Source organism: Mastigoproctus giganteus, chromosome 5 (assembly GCF_048544385.1).
Source record: "Mastigoproctus giganteus isolate SK-2022 chromosome 5, ASM4854438v1, whole genome shotgun sequence".
NCBI lineage: Eukaryota > Metazoa > Arthropoda > Arachnida > Uropygi > Thelyphonidae > Mastigoproctus > Mastigoproctus giganteus.
This window is the reverse complement of record NC_143579.1, coordinates 88,382,423-88,404,685: the sequence shown is the minus strand read 5'-3', so window position 1 is coordinate 88,404,685 and position 22,263 is coordinate 88,382,423. Positions and strand designations below refer to the sequence as shown.

The following is a 22,263-nucleotide window of genomic DNA, read 5'->3' as shown; positions in this document are numbered from 1 at the left end:
GTGTCACCCTTTGATTACTGTTTATGAATTACTGTTAAATTCACACATCTTCAGTCCACAGGTACTTCCCTGAATCCAAGGATGCTCTCATAATTATGGTTTTCTTACTTGCTTTGCTATCTCTCTTAATATAATCAAACTGATTGCACCCACCCCAGATGCCTTTCTTATGTTTAACTTTTCTTATGTTTAACAATTTCTCGATGCTTGATGTCTCTACTGTCTGTCTTTTACACACCAAATAATTTCGTTATATTGTTTAGTTGCAGTGACTTCTTTTACTACTTTCCTTTCTTTTGTATGCGCTTTTTCTAATTTGTTCCTCTGTTGAGTCAACCATAAACCACATGCATACTGTTTGTATTGTGACCAATATATATTCATTTTAGCCTTAACCTCATAAAATCTAAATTCACTAATTTCTTGATCCTTTATTTTATCATTATTTCCCACCGTGTGCTTTGCATCACAAACACAGGCTTCATATTGCTGTCTTTTGTGTAATTTTGGTGGTTGACTTTTGATAATGCCACTAGATTGTGCATTATATGGCAATATCCTTATCTATTTTTATTCATATATGTTTTATATGTAAAATTATTTTATACCATGATTTCTTTTGTTCCTTTATTGTTTTCCAAATATTTATTTACTTTTTTTTCTATATATATATTCACTCCATTACTTATATTCTTAACTTATATTCATTACTATCATTAGGTTCTTTCTGGTTATCAGTGATCCTAGTTGTGAAATGCTTTTATCACTGTAACTCTCTTCCTTTTCTCTTTTTTATATAAATATATTTTTTTAATATATACAAGAGGGCTTTGCCCCTGCTTGCTTTGCTCGCCAACCCCCGTACACACTTTTCTACATAAAATGTAGAGGTATGAAGGATTAAGTCAAATCTTTTCTACGTAAAAGACACACCTGTCGAATACTGGAGAATAGTTCTGCCAGGGAATTTCTGTTTGGAATGTCTGATAAACATCAACTGATTATGATTGTTCTAAGAAATATATGGTTATAGACTTTACCCTCTACAGTAATGTTAAGTCAAAATATTATTCATTACACTTTGTTACAAACAAAAGCATTGCTATCTAGAGTTAGCTGCCAAGTGTATTTCCAAAGCTTCACTATAAACAGAAGACCTTAACTGTGTATTTTTGTTTTCATCATATGGCTGAATATCCTCTCACACTTAGCATGCCAATGAGAATTAATTAAAACACTAAAGCATGACTTGGCATAATTTGTGATATTTCAAGTGCACTAAACCAAACAAGATCACTATACAACAATTCACCTCACTATTATGTCATAATAGTGAGAGAAGAAAATATTTCTTTTTAATTATTTCTATAACAAAAATGATAGTATAAAAACATCCTGCTTCATCTTTTTATCTTTGACAATATTGAGAAGTACTGAAAAACTGTCACATTTCAAATCTGAAAATAATGCATTGCCTACTGAAAGGAATTTGTATTACCTCTGCATTTATAAAAGTATCTCAACATTTGAATAAAACTACTCTTATCAGCTGTATTTGCCTATATATATATATATGCACATGCTAAGCATATATTGTCTTAATCATGTCTGTCCATTTGCAAATAGAGCATAGATTTTCATGAAATTTTGTATTTGTTGAGCCAGACCAAATTTCATTAAAATTGGACAAACAGAAATCTGGAAGTTACTTCTTTTTTGCCATACAAGTTGCATGGAAATAAGAAATTTGCCAATTAATTGTAGTTTTAATGCAGTATTGTTGGCTTTAGAGAGTCTGTGCACCCTTTGCATATATTATTATGCACAACTTAACATGTCATCTTGGGAACAGAGAGAGAGAGAGAAAGAGAAAAGAATAACACAGAGGAGAGTAATAAATATAATACAGTTGTAATTAAACTAAATGGCTAAATTTACAGAATTTTAGTCGGTATTCTATAAAGTTGTAACTTTAAGTAATTGATTAGTAACTGCATTTAATTTTCATTTCTATTAATAACAGAAAAAAAAAAAAAAAAAAAATCTAACTAATCAAATAACTAATTTATATTTAGCCCCCCTTCTTGACCTTTACAACAGAAATATCTATGACTAAGTGGGAGATTAACCATTTAATGCAGACTCTCCTGTTCTTTCTTTAGTTGGGTTAAATCTACTCCAACAGTTCAAGTGGAAGATTTACTAACAAATCTGCACAATGTTCTTCAACATATCAAGGAATAATAATTCTTCTTACAATAGAATTAGTATGATGAATGGAAGACCTATGTTAGATTTCTCAGATTTTTAAACATTTAAATAAAACAAGAAAATTGCTTTATTCAAGCCAGAACAAAGGTGTACATGACTGCTTTTAACAGAAGTTTGTGAATAAGTTCTTTTACTTGGAATTAAACTAAATCATTAATTGTATTTGGACGTGATTTAGCCCTACTCACAAGTGATCACATGTTTATATCACCCATTTTTGATCTGGTAACTCTGAAAAGTGCACATATAGCTTTATCAGAACTTCTCACCTCTTCTTTTACCAGACATCGTCACTGTTCAATGAGCCTACTTAAAATTTAATCAAAAATGATAAGCATGCTTCAAAACCTTTCTTCACATTAGTAGTATGTATTAATTAGAAATATTTCAAACCGTCTTTCCATGTAACCTAATTTTAGATGGCTGTAAGTGTCCAACTAATATTCATCCACCTTCAGAGGAAGTTGTGCAGCTCTCCACCTCAAAACCAAATTAATGAAATGGAAAGGACAGCCTGTTACCACCAAGTGCTCAATAATCTCTTTTCATGCTCTTGCTACGAGTGGCGTTCAATAAATTATCTACCTATGAAGGAAATTAGATAGAGGCACAAAATCTTTTTTTTATTTTTCAATATAACTTCCCTGGAGTTCAGTACACTTGCTCCATTTTGTTGGCAATGAGGAAATACCAGACAAATAAATTTATTTGTCCTATCCATCCAAGAATGCAGAAACCGCAGACTTCATCAGCAAAAAGACGTCCACATAGATTTTTCTTGAGGTGTCTAAACAGGAAATAGTCACTGGGGATCAGTTCAGAACTGTAAGGTGGATGGGTGAGTTCTGTAAAGTCACAGTCTCTTACAGTAGCAGCAACAGCATGTGACCTGTGCACTGATGCATTACTCTGAAGAAGCAGCACACATCTGGAAACTTTTCCATGCCATTTTTCCTTTGACATCCCTTAAGGTTTCACAGTAGGGATGCATATGACTCCCCAGTGACTGTCTGCTTGTGTTCCAAGTAGTGAATGTACCAGATTCTCTCAGAATCCCAAAAAATGGTGGCCACAGCCAAAATCTTGCTAGCTGAAGGTTGTGTCCAAAATTTTCTGAATAGAGGAGAATCCTTGTGCTCCCGCTGCACTGATTCTTGCTTGGTACATTACTTGGTAACCCATTAACTATGTTTCATCACCTATAATAATTCTGGAGATGAAAATTTCAGGATCTCTTCCATAAAGCTCTAAATTCTCCTCACAACACTGAACTGTGAATTGCTTCTGCACTGGGTCAGTAATCTAGGGACCCACCCTGCACTGACCTTAGTCACCCTCAAATGTTCATGGAGGATGGTTATAACTGTTCGCTCAGATATGTCAAATTCCCAAGAGATTTGGGACATCTTTAAATATCTGTCTTTCAGCACAAGGGTTTCCACAGCTTGGCACATTTCTGGAGTGGTCACTGCACAGGCCTTCCTGAACGTGGATTATCTACCCCACTTGAATTGTTTTGACAAGAATTTCACCTAGTACTCTGAAGGTGCAATGTTGCATACACAGCTACCATGCTTTCATGAATGACCATTGACCCATTTCCTTCTTTGGTCAGAAACTTGATGAGAAATTAAAATTTCAGCAAATCCATAATTATATACAGGTGTCTTCCTTCTTTTTAAAGGAAGACCACAAGTTTTCAGATTGATCAAATTCCCAGTATAGTACCTTGTAGAATCACTTTCCATTAATCACACTGAGAGCAAGTTTCTTCCAATTTTATGTTCTTCCCCCCACCACTCTTCTTTGTTAGGAAAGACTACTTTAACTAATATATAGTTCAGAATCACACTGATTGTGTCACCTGCATCAATCAAAAAAGGCACATTTTTCAAAGCCATCGCAGTCTTTTTTCTCTTTCTCTCTTTTTTGCTAGCTGTTTTTGTACTTTTGCAACCCTGCCCTCCATTAACCTATCAGGAAACATATTTATAAACAATATATCTGCACAATAAGCAAAACCCAAAGGAAGATTATGTTTTATAAGCAGGTTTCTCCACAGGTAGCTGGATTCCAAACAATAATTTAAAGAACTAAGTTTATCTTAAGTTCTTGAAATTGTTTTTGGTAATTAATCTGGATAATATTGCCCCTTTAACCTTAATCCAATTTTCTTAAATTTCTCTGCAACATCAATTTAACATCCAATGTGTTTTATTCCTCTCCTGTTTCGACTGCATGCAATCCTAGGTAGTATGTTTTCCAGGTTGCAGGAGTGAACAGGAAACCAAATGTTTTTGGTTGCAGGAAACCAAAGAACACGCATGAGTTCAGCAAGACTGGTCACCCACTCATCACAGTAATAAGAATTCTATAATGTGCATCACTTGTTGCATGTAGTTACATGTTGCAAACACTTATAGTGGTACATGATAAAGCCAAATAGGGATGACTAAATGGATTTTTCTTACAAAGACTGTGAGGACAGTAAGTGCAAATTTCTGATTGGTGAAAACAGTTGGTGCCCAACTGTGTTCACAATTCACCAATATATGCTTGCAGAACACAGTTGGTGCCCATGAATGAATTAAAATGAGGAACCCATCAAGCGGCCATTCTCAACACTTGGGGCTAAACTAGTGCATCAGGCAACACAGCAAAATTCCCAATGGAAAAAGCCCTGTTCCCACAGGAAATAGTTCTTGTTGGTGACTCTATTGACAAGGAAATGGAAAATATTCCATGCAAAAAGAATAGGTGAAACAGGACCACGATTTCTGACATAGCACAAAAACTCTTTTACAGGGTAAAGCCTAAGAAAGGGTTTTCATATAAAATTCAAGTAAGACAATCTCCTGGCAACAGATAATGACAGAGTAAACTTATGCAGTATATTTTAATTTTTTTTTTTTTTTAAGAATAATCTTCTGTCATTAAAATTACCCTCCCCTCAATGGCAATGGACTATTTGTAATATTTAGTATTAATTTATCCTTAAATTTGTTCACACTAACCACTTCCACAACACCAAACATACAATAACAAGTATTTCAAAATATATATTCAAGTAAAACTAGAATAGCGATGCACACAATCAAAATTATATAATTCGAATGAAATAACTAAATGATATAATTTCGATAATATCATCCAAATGATGTAATCAAATGATATAATTTGATTTTATTATTCAAATGGCATAATCGAATGACATAATTTTATTATAAAATTTTAATTATATAATCAAAATAATTGATTATGACCATCACTAAACTGGTGGATCTTAGCTGATCTTCCTGTCCGATGTGGAACATTACAGAGAGGGTAAAAAAAAAAAAAAAAAAAAAAAAAGTTTCAAATAAGATGCACTACCATAAAAAAATAAAAAATATAATATAATAAAATATAATATAACAAAATATCACAAACTTCATTATATATTTTATTTTCTTCAGTGTATCGGCCCTCACACGGATCAAGAGTGAATGATTCAGATGTGCATCGGTTTTCCACTGGCTATATAAACGAAACCTGAAAAATATTAAATTTTGAAAAATATTTTAGAATATGGATTTGGAAAGGGGGAGAAAAAAAGTGACCCTTAAAGGGTTTACTGTTTAGATTAATATAATGCAGTTGTTGTTGTTCTTATTTGGTTTTTAGGAGCATTAGCAACTAAGGCCATATTGCTCCGGAATATGCGATGGTCATTCCCTGACCTTTCCGTATCCTCCGTATTTGGTGGTGACGGGTTCGAACCCCGGTCTAATCAATGTAATGCAGTTCAAAAAGAAAATAATGTGATTTTAACCAGACAGACGGAAATAATAAATTGTGCTTTCTTTTACATCAGAATGGAAATGTAAAGAGAAGAAAATGAAAATAAAGAAAAAGTACAGTGTCACACCATGGCTGGAATTTAATTTCCTTCAAATTTCCAGAAGTTTTAAAAAAGAAACCATCCTGTTAACCATTTACAATCAAATACAAATCTGATACAAATGATACAAATCTGCATAAGAACAGCAAGCATACTGAAAAAGAAGAAACTATTGCTGTTCCTGAATGCCACACTGCAAATTATAAGCAAATGAAAAAGTGACAAAACTTATTAATATCAACTATGTAACTGTGTATATCTAACTGCTATCTGTAAAGAAGTTGGGCGGCTTTTTTATCCTTTTATTCAGTTATACAGAAATACAAGGTCAGTTTACACTTGTACTAATACAAAAATATGAACACCTTTAATTCCATGATTAAAAATGGACTAAATGCACACAGTATACTAATATCAATTTCCAATTAGCTATGATAAGGAAAACAGAAAATTTCATAACCTTAAAGACACTTTTATACATTTTACTTAGCAAGAAACACCGTTCAAGATTTAGGTCTAACTGGATGTTAGATGAACTAACGGCAGAGGAGAAAAATGCATGGGATGCATATAAAGTATCGTGTGACACAGATTACGGTAGACATATCATGTCACAAAGGGAGATTAGGCAAGTGAAGGCATACTATGAGAAATCTTTGGCAAAGGACGCAAAGACCTCTACAAGGAAGGGGATGAATCAGATTGGCCTACTTCATATTGATGATTCTACTGTTGATGATCATACTCAGATAGCTGACACACAATGAGTATTTTGCATCTGCATTCACACATGAGTTATTTAGGGAGGGAACACCAAAAGTTTATCAAACTCTAAAAAGGAGCTTAGGGATTTTGTAATAACTGAGAGCAAAGTGGAGGAGAAATTGTTGAAGTTAAACATAAGGTGCCTGGGATCGATCCAGATATATTAAAGGAGATGGCAAAATAAGAAAGCAAACCACCAGCCATAATTATGAGGTCATCCTCAGTTTCAGGGGAGATCCCCACAGACAGGAGATGTGCAAATGAATCATTTATTGACAAGAGGGATTCAATGGGTGACACGAGTAATTTCAGCCCTGTTTCAGGGAAAATTACCAAGTCACTGGTTAAAGAAGCATTGTAGGACAGTCTAGACAAGACTCCAGTTATAGTTCAGAGACAGCATGAGTTTGTTAAGGGGAAGTCTTGTCTGACCAATCTCATTAGATACTACGATGCAGTCACAAAGTAACTGGATGAAAAAAATAATTTTGATATCATATGCTTTGATTTCAGGAATGCTTTTGATACTGTTGCACATGGAAGACTGCTATAGAAATTGGAGCAGTATGGCATTAACGGTAAGTTGCTGCTATGAATAAAGGAATAGTTGAGTCAGACAAGACAGAGTGGTAATCAGAGGAAACTACTCTTCGTGGACTAATGTTATTAGTGGAGTCAACCAGCATTTGGTATTGGCCCCATTGTTGTTTTGTATATTTATCAATGATATTTATGAAGATATAACAGGCTTAATGTCCAAGTTTGCAGATGGTATAAAGGTTAGTAGCATTGTTAATGATAACGATGGTATGTGGCTGCAAAAGGATCTAGATAAATTAGGCAGATGCACTGACACTGACAAATGCAAAGTACTGCATATGGGTAGCAGTAATCCCAGAGTAGCACATCAACTATGCAGTACTACACTCAGAGTAGTGGAGAATGAAAAAGACCTTGTGGTAATTGTGCCATCAGATATGAAGTTTTAAGAGTAGTGCAGACAGGCTGCCAGAGAATATAATGGGGTCATGTAAATGATATACAGGAACTTTGTTCGCAGAGATAAGGTTTGTTTTTTGTTTGAGGATTTATTAGAGGCATCAGCATCTGTGCCTCGTAGTGCGCCAACAGAGATAAGGAGGTGATTATCAATTTATATACAGTAAACGTCAGGCCATACTCTGAATACGGCATACAGGTCTTGGGGGCCTCATTTTGGGAAGGATGTAGAGCTGTTGGAACGAGTACAGAGAAGAGCAATGAGATTGGTAAGGGGAACAAAGGGTTGATCTTACAAAGAAAGGCTTAAGTTATGCAAATTGCAGCATCTGGAGACTAATCACCTGACTGAGGTGACTAATCACTAATGACCATGATCTGACTGAGGTGTTTAAGGCGTTGAATAGTTTGAGCAGGCTCAAACCATTCAAAGAATTCTTCCTCTTGCTCAGATTATGAACATGAGGGAACAGAAATTAAAAACTGAGGAAAGAGTTGTAGAATAGATGTGCAGAAATTTGCCTTTAACCAGCAAGCAGTTGATTGCTGGAACAAACTTTGATCTGTCTTTGTGGAAGTTGATAGATTAAATAAATTTAAGGAGGAACTGGACAAACTTTTAGACCTTTTTTTTTTTTTTGTTGATGCTTTATAAGCTTACTTTTTTTGCATCACTCAGATAACTAACAGAACTGAACAAGTATTTTACATCTATGTTCATGAGGAATTCTGTAAGGAAGGGGAGGACAGAAGTTTACTAAACCCTAACAGGAAGCTAAATGATTTATTTATTTTGGACAGTAAAGTGGAGGAGAAATTGTTGAAGTTGAACATAAAAAAGGCACCTGGGGTGGATGGAATCTCTCCAGTTATATTGAAGGAGGCAGCAATGGAGGTAAGTGAACTGTTAGTCATAATTATGAAAGCATCCTTAGATTCAGGGGAGGTCCCCATGGACTGGAGTTGTGCAAATGTATCCCTATACACAAGGGGGGATTTTTTTTTTTTTTTTTTTTGATTGGGTAGTTGTTGGCGCATCGGCTTCTGTGGCCATATTGCACCTCCCAAGGTTTTTACAGTACTCTGATCCAAGCCCGAGGCGGGAATCGAACCCGCGACCTTTGGGTTGCCGGGCAGGTACTTTACCCACTCGGCTAGCCCGGTCGGCCCACAAGGGGGGGGGGGTTTAAAGGGTACACACACACACCAATTTTATTAGATACTACGACGTGGTCACAAAGGAACTGGATGCAAAAAATAATTTTGATTTCAGGAAAGCTTTTGATATGCTGTACAAATTGGAGCTGTATGGCATTAAGGGCAAGTTGCTACAATGGAAAAAGGGATGGCTGAGTGGTAATAAATGGCAGAGAGTGGTAATAAATGGGCACTGCTCCCCACAGATTAATGTTCTTAGTGGAGTCCCCCAGGGTTCCGTGCGGAGCTCATTGTTGTTTTGTGTATTTGTCAATGATATCGATGAAAGTATAATAGGCCTAATGTCCAAATTTGCAGATGATAGAAAGGTTAGCAGGGTAGTTAATAACAGTAAAGACAGTATGCTACTAGAATAGGATCTAGAAAAGTTAGGCAGATGGGATGAGAAGTGGCAACTGAAGTTTAACGTTGACAAATGCAAAGTACTGCATATGGATAACAGTAACCAAGAGAATCATACCAACTGTATGGTACTACACTCAAGGAAGTGGAGAATAAAAAAGACCTGGGGATAGTTCTCTGAGCAGTGCAGATGGGTTGCCAGAGCAGGTCATACAGTCTTGCCTATGATATATAAAAATTTTGCTAACAGAGACAAGGAGGTGAATATCTCCTTGTATAATGCAATGATCAGGCCACACCTTCAGTACTGTGTCCAAGTCTGGAGGTCTCATTTTAGGAAGGATGTAGAGTTGCTAGAACGAGTACAGAGAAGGGCAACAAGATTGGTGAGAGGAACAAATGGGTGCTCTTACCAAGAAAGGCTTAAGTTCTGCAAGTTGCAGCATGTGGAGACTAGGCACCTACACAAGGTGATCTGATTGAGGTGTATAAGCCTTGGAGTGGAGCAAGAGTCAAATCTGTATATAATGAAACTTGTAGAACGTTCCCCAGACAGTTACTAACCTTATTAAAGCCCACGGGAGATCATACAATAATTTAAAATTTTCCCTTCTCTAAACAGATATTTTCCTTGTGTCCCAAAAGATATCATATATGATATATCAAAGATAAACTTCCTTTTACTGTGTAAAATGGGCCCATTTTATACAATAAAAGGAAGAATTTGCAAACATCCCAAAGAAAGGAATTAAGAAAATACTGCTGTCATTTAGTTGTATGCTGCAGTAAACATCGCTATTTGAAAATCACAGAATTACACTCTCATAACTAAAATTTTAATTTATTTATGACGAAGTTAATGTTTTCTAATTTTGTCATCCAGCTCTCCACATTTTGGGCAGTAGTAACACTTTCAATCATTCTGTCATTTGACAGGTTGATTAAACAGCGTGACTACCACTCAAAAAGTGGAACTCAACACATAAGTCCAATCTTGAGAATTCAAATACTTGGCTTCCAAGTGTTTAAAGGAAGCAAAGGTCTACTGATGATCAAAAGTAAATGCATCGTAGAGAGCATTTTACTTGATAACCACTACACTGATATAATAATTTATTGATTGGAGGTGGGGGTAATTTAGTCAGTATGATACACTGCCATCTGCCACTTGTTTGGAAAGGTCTGGACTCAATTCCCATGAAAGGAATTTCTAAAGTACCCTTTAATCAAGACTGTAGTTTGCAAATCTGGTGTGGTGGAAGATTTTTTTGTCTTAAATTTTGTTTTTCAGCAAAACAACAAGCAAGCACACATGTATGCATGCACGCACACACTTTTAGACAACTACACATATAGATATAATATGCTTGGGTGCCACTAAAATAATAATTTGAATTTGTTTCATCAAAATATACTAAGGTTTTATGCATAATCTGATGCAATATCAACAGACACAAGAAAACTGAAAAAAGTTAATGTCACTGAACCTATCAAAAAAGGGAGTGGGGAAGAATAAAATACCAACCTGTACTGATAGGGAAGCAGTTTTAATAAGCTCCACAGCTCCTCTGCCATACAACAATTGCACTCCAGCAGTGACAATGAAGGTAAGAGAGCCTCATCAAGCAAAGTTAAAATATCATACTCTAGTGTGTCACTATTCAGAATCTTCTCAGAATTCTGTAAAATATATCACAGTGACATTAAATACATTATAAACATATCTGCATTTTTTTTTTTATAAATTAATTTAAAAGTAGAAATTCATAGGTCTCAGCACTAGACTGTTTAATAATAACCTGTGTGAACAAATGGAGTGATGAGAGTATTTAAACAATTCAAAAGTTGTTTCAGAAATGCTTAGGGCACAACTAGAATGGTGTGATACTTTTGTTTGTGCTTCTACGAATGTTGCCCATTCATTACCTGTTTTACTGCTGGCACTCAGCATTAGCCCAGAGAGAGAAGTTGTTCCATAATGTATTGTACAAACACTGCCTACAAGTTTTCTTAAACTGCATTATGCCACTCCCAGTCAATCAAATATCTACAACTCCTATGTAGAGATGTACATGAACTAATCTAACAAAAAAAAAAAAAAAAAAAATTATAGAACTTATACTGAATTTCAATCACAGGCTCAGATCAGACTCTTCGAAAAGTAACACATATTTAGCTTTTTTTTAACTATCAAATTGTACTATCTCCATTGAAATTCCACTAACAGTAGGATGGCAACTAGGTGAAACTAAGTACAGTAGGCCCCTGTTATAACACGGTTCGCTTTACGCTGATTCGATATAACGATGTTCTTATATTATAACCTGTATCTGACTATAACGCTGTCACAGATCACAATAACACTCTTTTACAGATTGCATTTTTGGCATATTTAATGAAATCGTTTCATTTGATGGAGTTGATAGTTTGAAAATGAATAGCAAAACAGCATTAAAACGTTTCCCACGCCCAGTGAAATTTTCTCGCACACCAATTTAATTGCAGTACAGTGACTTGTTACGTAGTTCCGAGATCAACATTTTAAAAAATGATTAGTATATTGCTTGTAATATTTGCGTTATATGCATTTATCCGAAGTCTAGTCATCACTCAGTACCAGATTAGACATCGTGCGAAACGTACAGTTTACTTGAACATCATAATTAATGCAACCAATGCAGTTACTTTTTCGTAGAGTTAATAATGGCCAATAAGAATGAAAAAGCAACAACGTCTGAGTGCAGTACGAAGACTATAAATGTAAGAAAAAGACTGAATTTCAAAATTAAATTAGACGTTTTGAATCGAATTGATTCCGGTCAAAGACAAGCGGATGTGTGCCATAATTTAGGACTTGCAAGTTTAACTGTAAGAACAATTATTAAAAAAAAAAAAAAAAAGAACTAATTTTAGCAGCAGGAATAGCTGTTCCACTGCAAGCAACTAGGGCTAGGCTGGCTATTAGGATTGAAATGAAAAGACTTTAACTAATTTAATTGAAGATAATATCCAATGCAGAATTCAGTTAAGTAAAATATTATTAAAAAAAAAGGGGGGGGGGGGTGAAGAGATTAGCCAATATGATGATCTGAAGAAAACTCACCTATTAAAAAAAAAAAAAAAAAAAAAAGCAGAGCCATTTAAAACTAGTAAGGGCTGGTTGAATAGAATTAAAATCCAGGCAGAAGCTGCAAGTGCAGAAGGAGCCGAAACTTTTAAAAATGAACTTGTTAAAATTATTGAAGAGGGATATTATGTTATTATATGTTATACTGTACTTCTCAACAAGTTTTTAACATAGATGAAGCAGGACTTTTGTGGAAACAAATGCCTAAAAGAAGTTTCATATTGAAAGAATAAACAAACATGCCAGGTTTCAAAGCAATAGTAGTGGCATGTGATGCAAGAAAGCAAGTGTATCAGCTTATGCAGCATCTGCCAAAAAAAAAAAAAAAAAAATCATACCATTCCCTCCAAATGCCTGTCCAGTTCCTCCTCAAATTTATTTAACCTATCAACTTCCACGGCGACAGATGGAAGTTGGTTCCAGAAATTAACCAGCCGCTGGCTAAAGGCAAATTTCCGCACATCTATTCTACATCTATCTTTTCTTAATTTGATTTTATGCCTCCTTAGGTTCGTAATCTGAACGAGTGGAAGGATTCCATCAGAATTCAGAGTGCTCAACCCATTCAAGGCCTTGTACACCTCAAACAGATCACTGCGCAGGTGCGTAGTCTCCAGCCACTGCAATTTGCAGAACTTAGGCCTCTCTTGGTAAGAGGATCCCTTCATTCCCCTCACCAATCTTGCCCTTCTCTGTACATGCTCAAGCAAATCCACATCCTTCCTAAAATGAGGCCTCTAGATCTGTATGCAGTACTCAAGGTGTGGCCTGACAGCTGCCTTATGCAGAGGGACAATTGCCTCCTTTTCCTTGCTAGCAAAATTCCTATATATCATTGACAAAACCCCATGTCTTGCCTTGGCAGCCTGTCTGCATTGCTCAGAAAACTTCATATCTGGCTGCACAATTACTCCCAGGTCTTTTTCATTTTCTACCACCTTACGTTTAGTACCACACAGTTGGTACGTTTCTCTGGGGTTACTTCTACCCATATGCAGTACTTTGCATTTGTCAAGGTTAAACTTCAGTTGCCACTTCTTAGCCCATCTGTGCAAATTATCTAGATCCTGTTGCAGTAGCACACTGCCATTGCTGCAGATAATACAGAGGTATTATCTGCAAACGTCGACACTAATCCTGATATACCTTCATCAATATCATTGATAAAAATACAAAACAACAGAGGACCCAACAACGAATCCTGTGGGACTCCACTAATAACATTAGTCCACGAAGAGCAGCACCCATTGATTACCACCCTCTGTCTTCTCGCACTTAACCATCCTTTTATCCATTCTAGCAACTTACACTTACTACCATTCTGCTCCAATTTGTACAATAGTCTTCCAGGTACAACAGTGTCAAAAGCTTTCCTGAAATTCAAATTTATGATATCAAAATTATTTTTTGCATCCAGTTCCTTTGTAACCACATCATAATATCCTATCAAATTTGTCAGACAAGATTTTCCCTTAACAAACCCATGCTGTGTCTGAATTATTGCAGCAGTCTTGTGTAGATGATCCTGCAATTACTCGTGTCACCCTTTGATCCCCCCCTTGTGAATTGGGAATACATTTGCATATCTCCAATCTGCAGAACCTTCCCTGAGTCCAAGGATGCTCTCATAATTATGGCTAAGGGTTTGCTTAGTTGTTTTGCCGCCTCCTTTAATATAAAGGGATAGATCCCATCCATCCCAGGTGCCTTTCTCAGGTTTAACTTCGACATTTTCCCCTCCACTTTGCTCTCAGTTATTACAAAATCATTAAGTTGATATCTCGAGTTGATAGTTATAAAGTCACTAGGTAATAATATATTATAAACTCATCAATGATTCCATAAGCGTGTTTTATTGTCATAATTGATGAATTCTGGAACACATTCTCTAATAGGAACCACCCTCTAGACAATTAGCAGCCGATATGCTTCAAAAGAGTTGTCCTGTAGGTGTCTCAAATTTCAGATGAAGAGCAGACACCGTTTCTGGTAATGCTAGCTAAAGTCTTCTGAGTCAAATACTAGTACTGCAGTGTTTAGAAGCAGCAACCACGTGAAATGGTATCAAAAGTGAATGCATTATAGTGAACATTTTACTTTATTTCAACAGCTGATATAAACCCTGCAGTTATATAATAATGTAGTCCACCCAGTAATAATTATTCACTTCACAAAATATACATTACTATTCATATCTATTCCAAAGTAGTTTTATCAGAAGTCTGTGTTTTAATAATTTCAAATTATCCATACTTCATAGGTTTATTATTGGCATTTTGTTAGTTCATTATTTTTGTTATCAGATTAGAAAAATTTCTATGTGACATCTCATTAGCACCCTAAAAAGAAATTAAATGAGATAAATATATAATTTAACCTTTATCTGAAAAATGAATAAACAAACAAAACAAACTCTGTTCTATGTATAAAACTGTAAAACTGTGTGAACAAAATTGTAAACTAATTAATTCTAAGACGAAATAGATTCTGCAAACAAGTCAGGTCAAGACCAGAAGGGCAATGTGCACAAAATTCATTCCAATGATCACACTACAGCTAAAAGAAAATTCTTGCATGTCTGTTCTGTAGTCCCCAAGTGGATATCTAGTTTCTGGATCATCCAACTTAAAGAAAAAACATTTGAGGGTTAAAAATAGCCTTTTGTGCCTCCAAACAATGCTGTCACTCATCTTTGAACACTTTCCAACAGAACCAGGTCACTCTTAGAATATAATGGCCATTTTACAAACCATTTTAAATTCAATATGGGAACCTAACAACTGCATTAGGATGGGATAATCTCATTTTGTCCAGGCTGGACAATTTCCTGTGAAAGAAATTGAAACAGAACAATTTGAGAGAGAACTCCAACAAACTGACCTGGCACCTGTTTGAACTACTCAAAAAAAACTTCAAGTCACATTCTAATACTATCAAGTATTACTGCTATCCTACCAAGTACTTGCGTTTATTAATTTTATAGTTCAAATGCATTTTTCAGAACACTGTAAAATAGTTTATCTAGTTAAGAGCCTGGCAACATTTTATAACATATGATCTAGCATTAAAAATTAACCAGGTTTTGGATTAGCACTTTTTTTTTTTTCTTAAATGTGTATGTGTATTGTAAATGTGTACCTCAATTAAAGTAAAATGGATGTAGAATCATAATTTTTAATTGTAAAAAAAAAAACAGTACATATAAAATTTATGTAAATTTACAATTAAATTAAACAAGTAATAATGAAATTTCTGGCTTGCGTGTTCTGCAGATAACTTCATATATGCACCACATTCAGAGGTGCACAGATGAATTTATCTATTATTTTCATCAATTCATGAAGATCGTAGATCAAAATGGGTTTTACAATTAGATAAAATAAGTTTAACAGTGTGTAGTTACCCCATGAATAGCTAACTACAGATTGGTAAATTTGTAGGAATTCAAAATGATACAAGACAATTTTTTGAAGAGAAAAATGTTTAATCAATTTCATCAGCTATTTTTACAGTCATGAATTAAGTGGATGTAGGAAATAATTTCACATTGTTTATTTGGATTTTACCAAAGAATATAGCTTAGTCCCTGGAATACTATATAAGACGAAAGATTAGACACTGCAATACACTACACAGATCACTGCAATCCATCTAAGGAAACATCCTTAGATAGATTTCATTGCTGCTAACTTGAACTTGCAAAAAAGCAGGAAGGTTTTTTAAAGTCCACAGTGCCAAAATACACATTTTCTATTAAAATATGGTCGTAAGGATTGTTTACAAGTACAATATGCTTTGAAACATTAGATTACCTAACATTTTTCTGTCTGTGGTTGCTGTTTGGATATTCTATCAGATACTAACTAATTCTGAGTGCATCAAGAAATATAGTGTTGCAGACTTTAGTTTAGAAATGTTGAGTCCAAGTTTCATTCATAACAATGGCCAAACTTGGCTGTCAGGAGCATTTTCAAAGCTTCACTAGAAACGCTAGGTTGAAATTCAGTGTTCTAACGTTCTAACCTGACTGAATATTGTCCCATCATCCTCAGCTCTACACAATAGCATACGGAAGGTTCTCAAACCAAAACTGACAGAACTGATGCTGAAAAATATCAGCAGCTTTATCTTTAATGACATCAAAAAGTACTGGAAACTTGTTCAAAAAAATTTTCAAATTTGAAAATGATGCTATGCCAATTGATGAAATTTGTATTGTCTCAGCATTTATAATAACATCAATTTTAATGGGAACTTCTGCCCCATGTAGTTGCATGCAGCAAAAAATTACTTCTTCACTGAAATGATATTCTCTACGGAAATGATAATAACATGCCTAGATGAACTAATGAGATGCATGAGAGATAAGAAAAATGCATCAGTCTGTAATCAGGTCACAAAGCAGGCTAGACAGATGAAGGCAGATTACGAGAAATCTTTGGCAATGGATGCAAAGTAAAACAGTAAAAACTTCTTTCCTTATGTAAACTATAGAAGGAAGGGGATGAATAAGATTGCTCCACTTGACATCGACGATTCAACTGCTGATGGTCCTGCTCAAGTAGGTGACAAACTGATGGGGTATTTTACATTTACATTCAAACATGATTAATACTTTAGGGAAGTGAATGCCAGTAATTTATCAAACTTGAACAGGCAGCAAAAAGATGATTTTGTAATAACTGCGAGGAAAGTGGAGAAGAAATTGTTGAAGTTAACATAAGAAAGGCACCTGGGGTGATTTGAATTTATTCAGTTATATTAAGGGAGGCAGCAAAGGAAGTAAGCAAACCCATAGCCATAATTAGAGCATCCTTGGATTCAAGGGAAGTTCCCACAGACTGGAGAAGTGCAAATGTATCCCCAAATCACAAAGGGTGATATGAGTAATTACAGACTTGTTAGTTTACTTCTGTTCTAGGGAAAGTAATGGAATCACTAATTAAAGAAGCAATGCAGAATCATCTAGACAAGACTCCAGTTACAGTTCAGACACAGCATGGGTATATTAAGCAGAAATCTTGAATGAACAATTTGATTGGATACTATGATGTGCCACAAAAGACCTGGATGCAAAAAATAATTTTGATATCATATACTTGGATTACAGGAAAGAATTTGATACTATTGCACATAGAAGGCTGCTGCACAAATTGGAGCAGTATGGCATTAAGGGAAAGTTGCAACCAAAAAAGGATGGTTGAGTGGGAGAAGACAGAGAGTGGTAATCAATGGTCACTGCTTGTCACTGGTGTTGGGACTATTGTGGGTTTTTATCGATGATAATGATTAAAGTATAACAGACATAACATCGAAGTTTGCAGATGATACAAAGGTTGGCAGGGTTCTTAATGATAATGATGGTATGCAGCTACAAAAGGATCTAGATAAGTTGGGCAGATGTGCTGACAGGGGGCAACTGAAGATTGAGATTGACAAATGCAAAGTAACCTCAGAGCAACACACAAATTGTGTGGTGCTACACTCAGAGTAGTGTAAAATGAAAAAAAGTCCTGTTGATAACTGTTCCGTCAGATGTGAAGTATTCAGAACAGTGCTAACTGGCTGCCAGAACAGCTCATGTGGCCTTGTCAATGATATACAGGAAGTGATTATCCTTTGTATAAGGTGATGGTCAGGCCACACCCTGAGCACTGCATACAAGTTCGGAGGCCTCATTTTAGGAAGAATGTAGAGATGCTGGAACAAGCACAGAGGACGAGATTAGCGAGGGGGGAAAACGGGGTGCTCTTACGAAGAAAGACTTAAGTTCTGCAAACTGCAGCATCTGGAGACTAGGCACCTGTGCGGTGATCTGATTGAGGTGTTTAAGGCCTTGAATGGTTTGAGCAAGCTCAATGATGATGGAATTCTTCCTCTTCTCAAATTTTGCAAAGAATGGGCATAAATTCAAATTGAGGAAAGAAAGTTGCAGAAATTTGCCTTTGGCCAGCAAGTAGTTGATTGTTGGAACAAGCTTCTATCTGTTGTTGTTGTTGTGGAAGTTGATACTTTAAATATATTTAAGGAAGAACTGGACAAAATGGGAAGTGGGTTTTTTTTTTTTTTTTTTTTTTTTTGCTGATGCTGTATAAGCTTGGTTTTTCGCATCATATGCAACTACTAATGTTAATTATTAGCTTTCTTGGTATCTTTAAGACTCCTTTTAACAGATGTTTGCAATGCCCAAACTTTTTTCTTCAGTCAGTCCATCAATTTGTCCTCTTAGTAGGTTTGGCATCATGAACTGGATTTGAACATGTGTCAGTGCAACTTGCTAGTAATCGCTTGTAGTACTTTTCAATTTCGTAACTCTGAAAAGTACTCATATCACTTCTCTCACCGCTTCTAACTTCCTCTTTTAAACAGACTTGCCAAAGGTGGCTACTATTCTACCAATCAAATTATATATATAACTACAGGCAGCCAATGGGTACTCACAAAAACACACGTTTAAAAACATTTTTTTACTTCAGAGATTTGCATCAAATTAAATTGTTTAAATCTATCTTTCCTTTTAGCTGTACTCTCTAACTAGTAACAGATGTTCACCAACTGTTCATCCACTTTCAAGGGATGACATGCAGCTCAGTTTATAACATATAAATTAAGACAATTTCAAGGACAGCCTATTACTACCAAGTGTTCAATCTTCTCTTTTAATACCCTTATTACTCCAGTTTTTAGGCCTAAAAACTGGCTAAAATAGAACTTTCTGCAATTCAGTCTAAACATCTTTCCCCATAACTTGAATTTATGGCCCTAGTTCTAGAAGCATTTATAACTGAAAATTTCATGCTTATACATTTTACTATTACCTCTCAAAGTCTTAAACGCCTCAATCAAGTCACCTCTAAGGTGCCCTAGTTTCCAAGCTGTGCAACCCACATATTCGAAGTCTTTCCTCATAACAACGTCCTTATGCCGACCTCACCAGGTGAGTTACCTATCTCTGGACACTTTCAATAAACTCAATATCTTTTCTTAGGTGCAGTCTCCGCACCTGAACACAATATTCCAAGTGTGGTCTAAAATAACCTTATATAATAGGATTATGATGTCCTTATCTCTACTAGCAAATATAGTACATAAGGCAAAAAAAAAAAAAAAAAAGGAGCTGCAATTATTATTATTATTTTTTATTTTTTTTTTTTATTAGGAAAAATATGGGAAAAAACTGAGCTTTTGTATATATAAAAAAAAAAAAAAAAAAAACATTTCTCTCTTACACTGTCATTTCTGAGTTTCTTGACCTGGTAAAAAAAAAAAAGGCAAAGTGCAGCCATTATCAACCTACTGCGGGATGGAAGCCTCCTCAACAATTCATGCTGAGGGAAATAGACCATAATCTGCCACGCTGGTCCAGTGTGGGTTGCTCTATCTAATTTTTATTTCTAGAAAAATTTTTCATGTTTTAAAAAAAATTCTTGCAGTATTATCAGTGCTTGAACTTTTGTGAATGGATTGCATTAATTATTATATGTAACTTTTTATATTTTAATTTAAAAAAAACCTTCATTTTGTTTATGTGCCACTTTTCAGTGAAACAGATCCATCTTTAGTTCTGCTCAAAATAAGATAAAACCTCATAACATAAACAGGAAAGTACCAGAGTTTTCCATTTTCAAAAGTTCCACGTGCCAGGGTCCAGAATCACTATCACTGAGTGTAGCCCCCCCCACCACCACCACAGCCGCCGCCGCTTTGGTTGGCTCTATGTAGAGACCAATCATTATGCATTTTTATGTGTAAGCGTGCACATACACACATCAGCAACTCATCATGTTATAATAACCTATGCGGTATTCGCTAGCGAATTTTGAATAAAACTAATGAGATTTTACATTCATTATAATGATCCAAAATTTTCCTCAAACTATCTTGCGTTTTAATATTTTATTACAATATTCGCATTTCAAAAAAGAAAGAACACTAATTTATTGAAGCTAATGACAAGTTCGCAGACTGACATGAGAAATTAATCATTGGCAAAATGTAATTATGAGGTGTGAGCCAAAAGATTCCATACTAGAACAATAAAATTAATGTAGACTTACATTATTTACACATTAGCACTGTCCACTTCAAAGTTGTCTCCACCTTCTATATCTTACATGATAACCTTATGATTATTTGTTTGCAAATGTCTGGTTGAATCACATTTTTCACCAATTGAAATTTTAAAGTTAAATCAATACAGTCAGGCAAACAGAGTATCTTTTTTGGATTTTATAATACATGTAAAATCGTGCATATACGTCATCTAAAACTTTATGACATATCTTTGACATCTTACTGAAAGAAACATTGCAATTAGCTCTGTGCCACACAAGTATGATGAAACTGCACATTACATAGAGCAATGCTATTGTCACTGTTTCTATTTTAGCACACCTGATGAGCAATTTGTTAATAAAATTAAACAGAAATTCAAATTATTTTTAAATAATTCCAATTTTGTTGTAGTTTTTATGCTTTCTTTGCAACAAAAAAAGACCAAAAAAAAAAAAACGGAGGTTTTTTTTTTTTTTTTTGACCATCTCTCCAAAAAAATTGAGATGGTCAAATTGGATGAAAAATATGAATACTCTGTCAAAAAATCTGGGGAGGACGGTGATTCAGTGGTGTTTGGATACTTTTTTGGAGGATTGTATCTGTTCAGCTAACTATAAAGAAAAGTTTGGAGGACAAATTGTTATTTTTTTTTTTTTTTAGGAGCATTAGCAACTAAAGCCATATTGCTCTGGGGATATGCAGTGGTCATTCCCTGACCTTTCCACATCCTCCATATTTGGTGGTCACGGGCTCGAACCCCGGCCTAATCAAGAAGCGTGTGCTACGCACTGCCCCTCCTGCCACCTGGCTACGGAGGCACCCCTGGAGTACAAAGCAACTTAAAAAATGATAATGGCATTTCCCTACACTTCATAAAACATTGTTTAAATAAGAATATAAAAAATTTAAAACAGCAAGAATTTTTTTATAACTTCCTACCTGCATTACCCAGCCTTTAGATAAACGGATAAGTTTGACCATGAGAACAGGGTCAAGATACAAATGTGGTCCAAGGGCTAATACCATAGGGAATACTTCATCTCGTAACTCTAAGAACGTGTTGATTTGTTTAGAGTGAGCACTATTACACAGTTTGGGTAAATCAGCAGGTTTCAATCCTGTGGGCAATCCACAGTACCTTCAAAATAAATAACAATGAAGAAATAAAGTTAAACAAATTTTAGTTTTCTAAATATCAAAATAAAACCCAAATCCATTAAAATTTCTCTGTTTTAAATATGTACTAACTATATACAATTACATGGGCCCTTGATTTATGGCAAGGTTGTGCTAGAGATACTGACATATCGAATCAGCATAAATGAAACCTGAATTATAATGTATTTCACTGAGATGCATTCCAGACATACAAAAATTGAGACCCACTTTTATAAAAGAATACAAAAATTTTAATATTTAATTTAATGTAAACATTATATACATGCATTCAAATCACAATTATTACAGAATAAAATATAAATATGATGAGAAGAAGGTCCTGGTCGTGGATCAGTTGGAGGTGCTTCAGATTTCTTTTTAAGATAATAAGAAATAAGCATTGCTTGATATTCTCCCCCTCTCCTGCAGATCGTAACAAAGTGGTTTG

General features: G+C 35.1%; 1 protein-coding gene across 4 annotated transcripts in view; it reads right to left on the bottom strand.

The window, feature by feature from the left end:
- The window catches only part of tho2 (THO complex subunit 2-like protein), a 1,047,711-nt gene that overhangs the window by 787,009 nt on the left and 238,439 nt on the right, over nucleotides 1-22,263 (bottom strand). For all 4 annotated transcript variants that reach the window (XM_090374101.1, XM_090374103.1, XM_090374104.1 and 1 more), the window contains exons 12-14: nucleotides 21,597-21,795; nucleotides 11,001-11,155; nucleotides 5,701-5,802 (exon numbers count right to left, since the gene is read on the bottom strand). In XM_090374101.1, coding sequence (XP_090230227.1) covers nucleotides 5,701-5,802; nucleotides 11,001-11,155; nucleotides 21,597-21,795 — 456 coding nt within the window. The remainder of the gene's footprint in view (nucleotides 1-5,700; nucleotides 5,803-11,000; nucleotides 11,156-21,596; nucleotides 21,796-22,263) is intronic.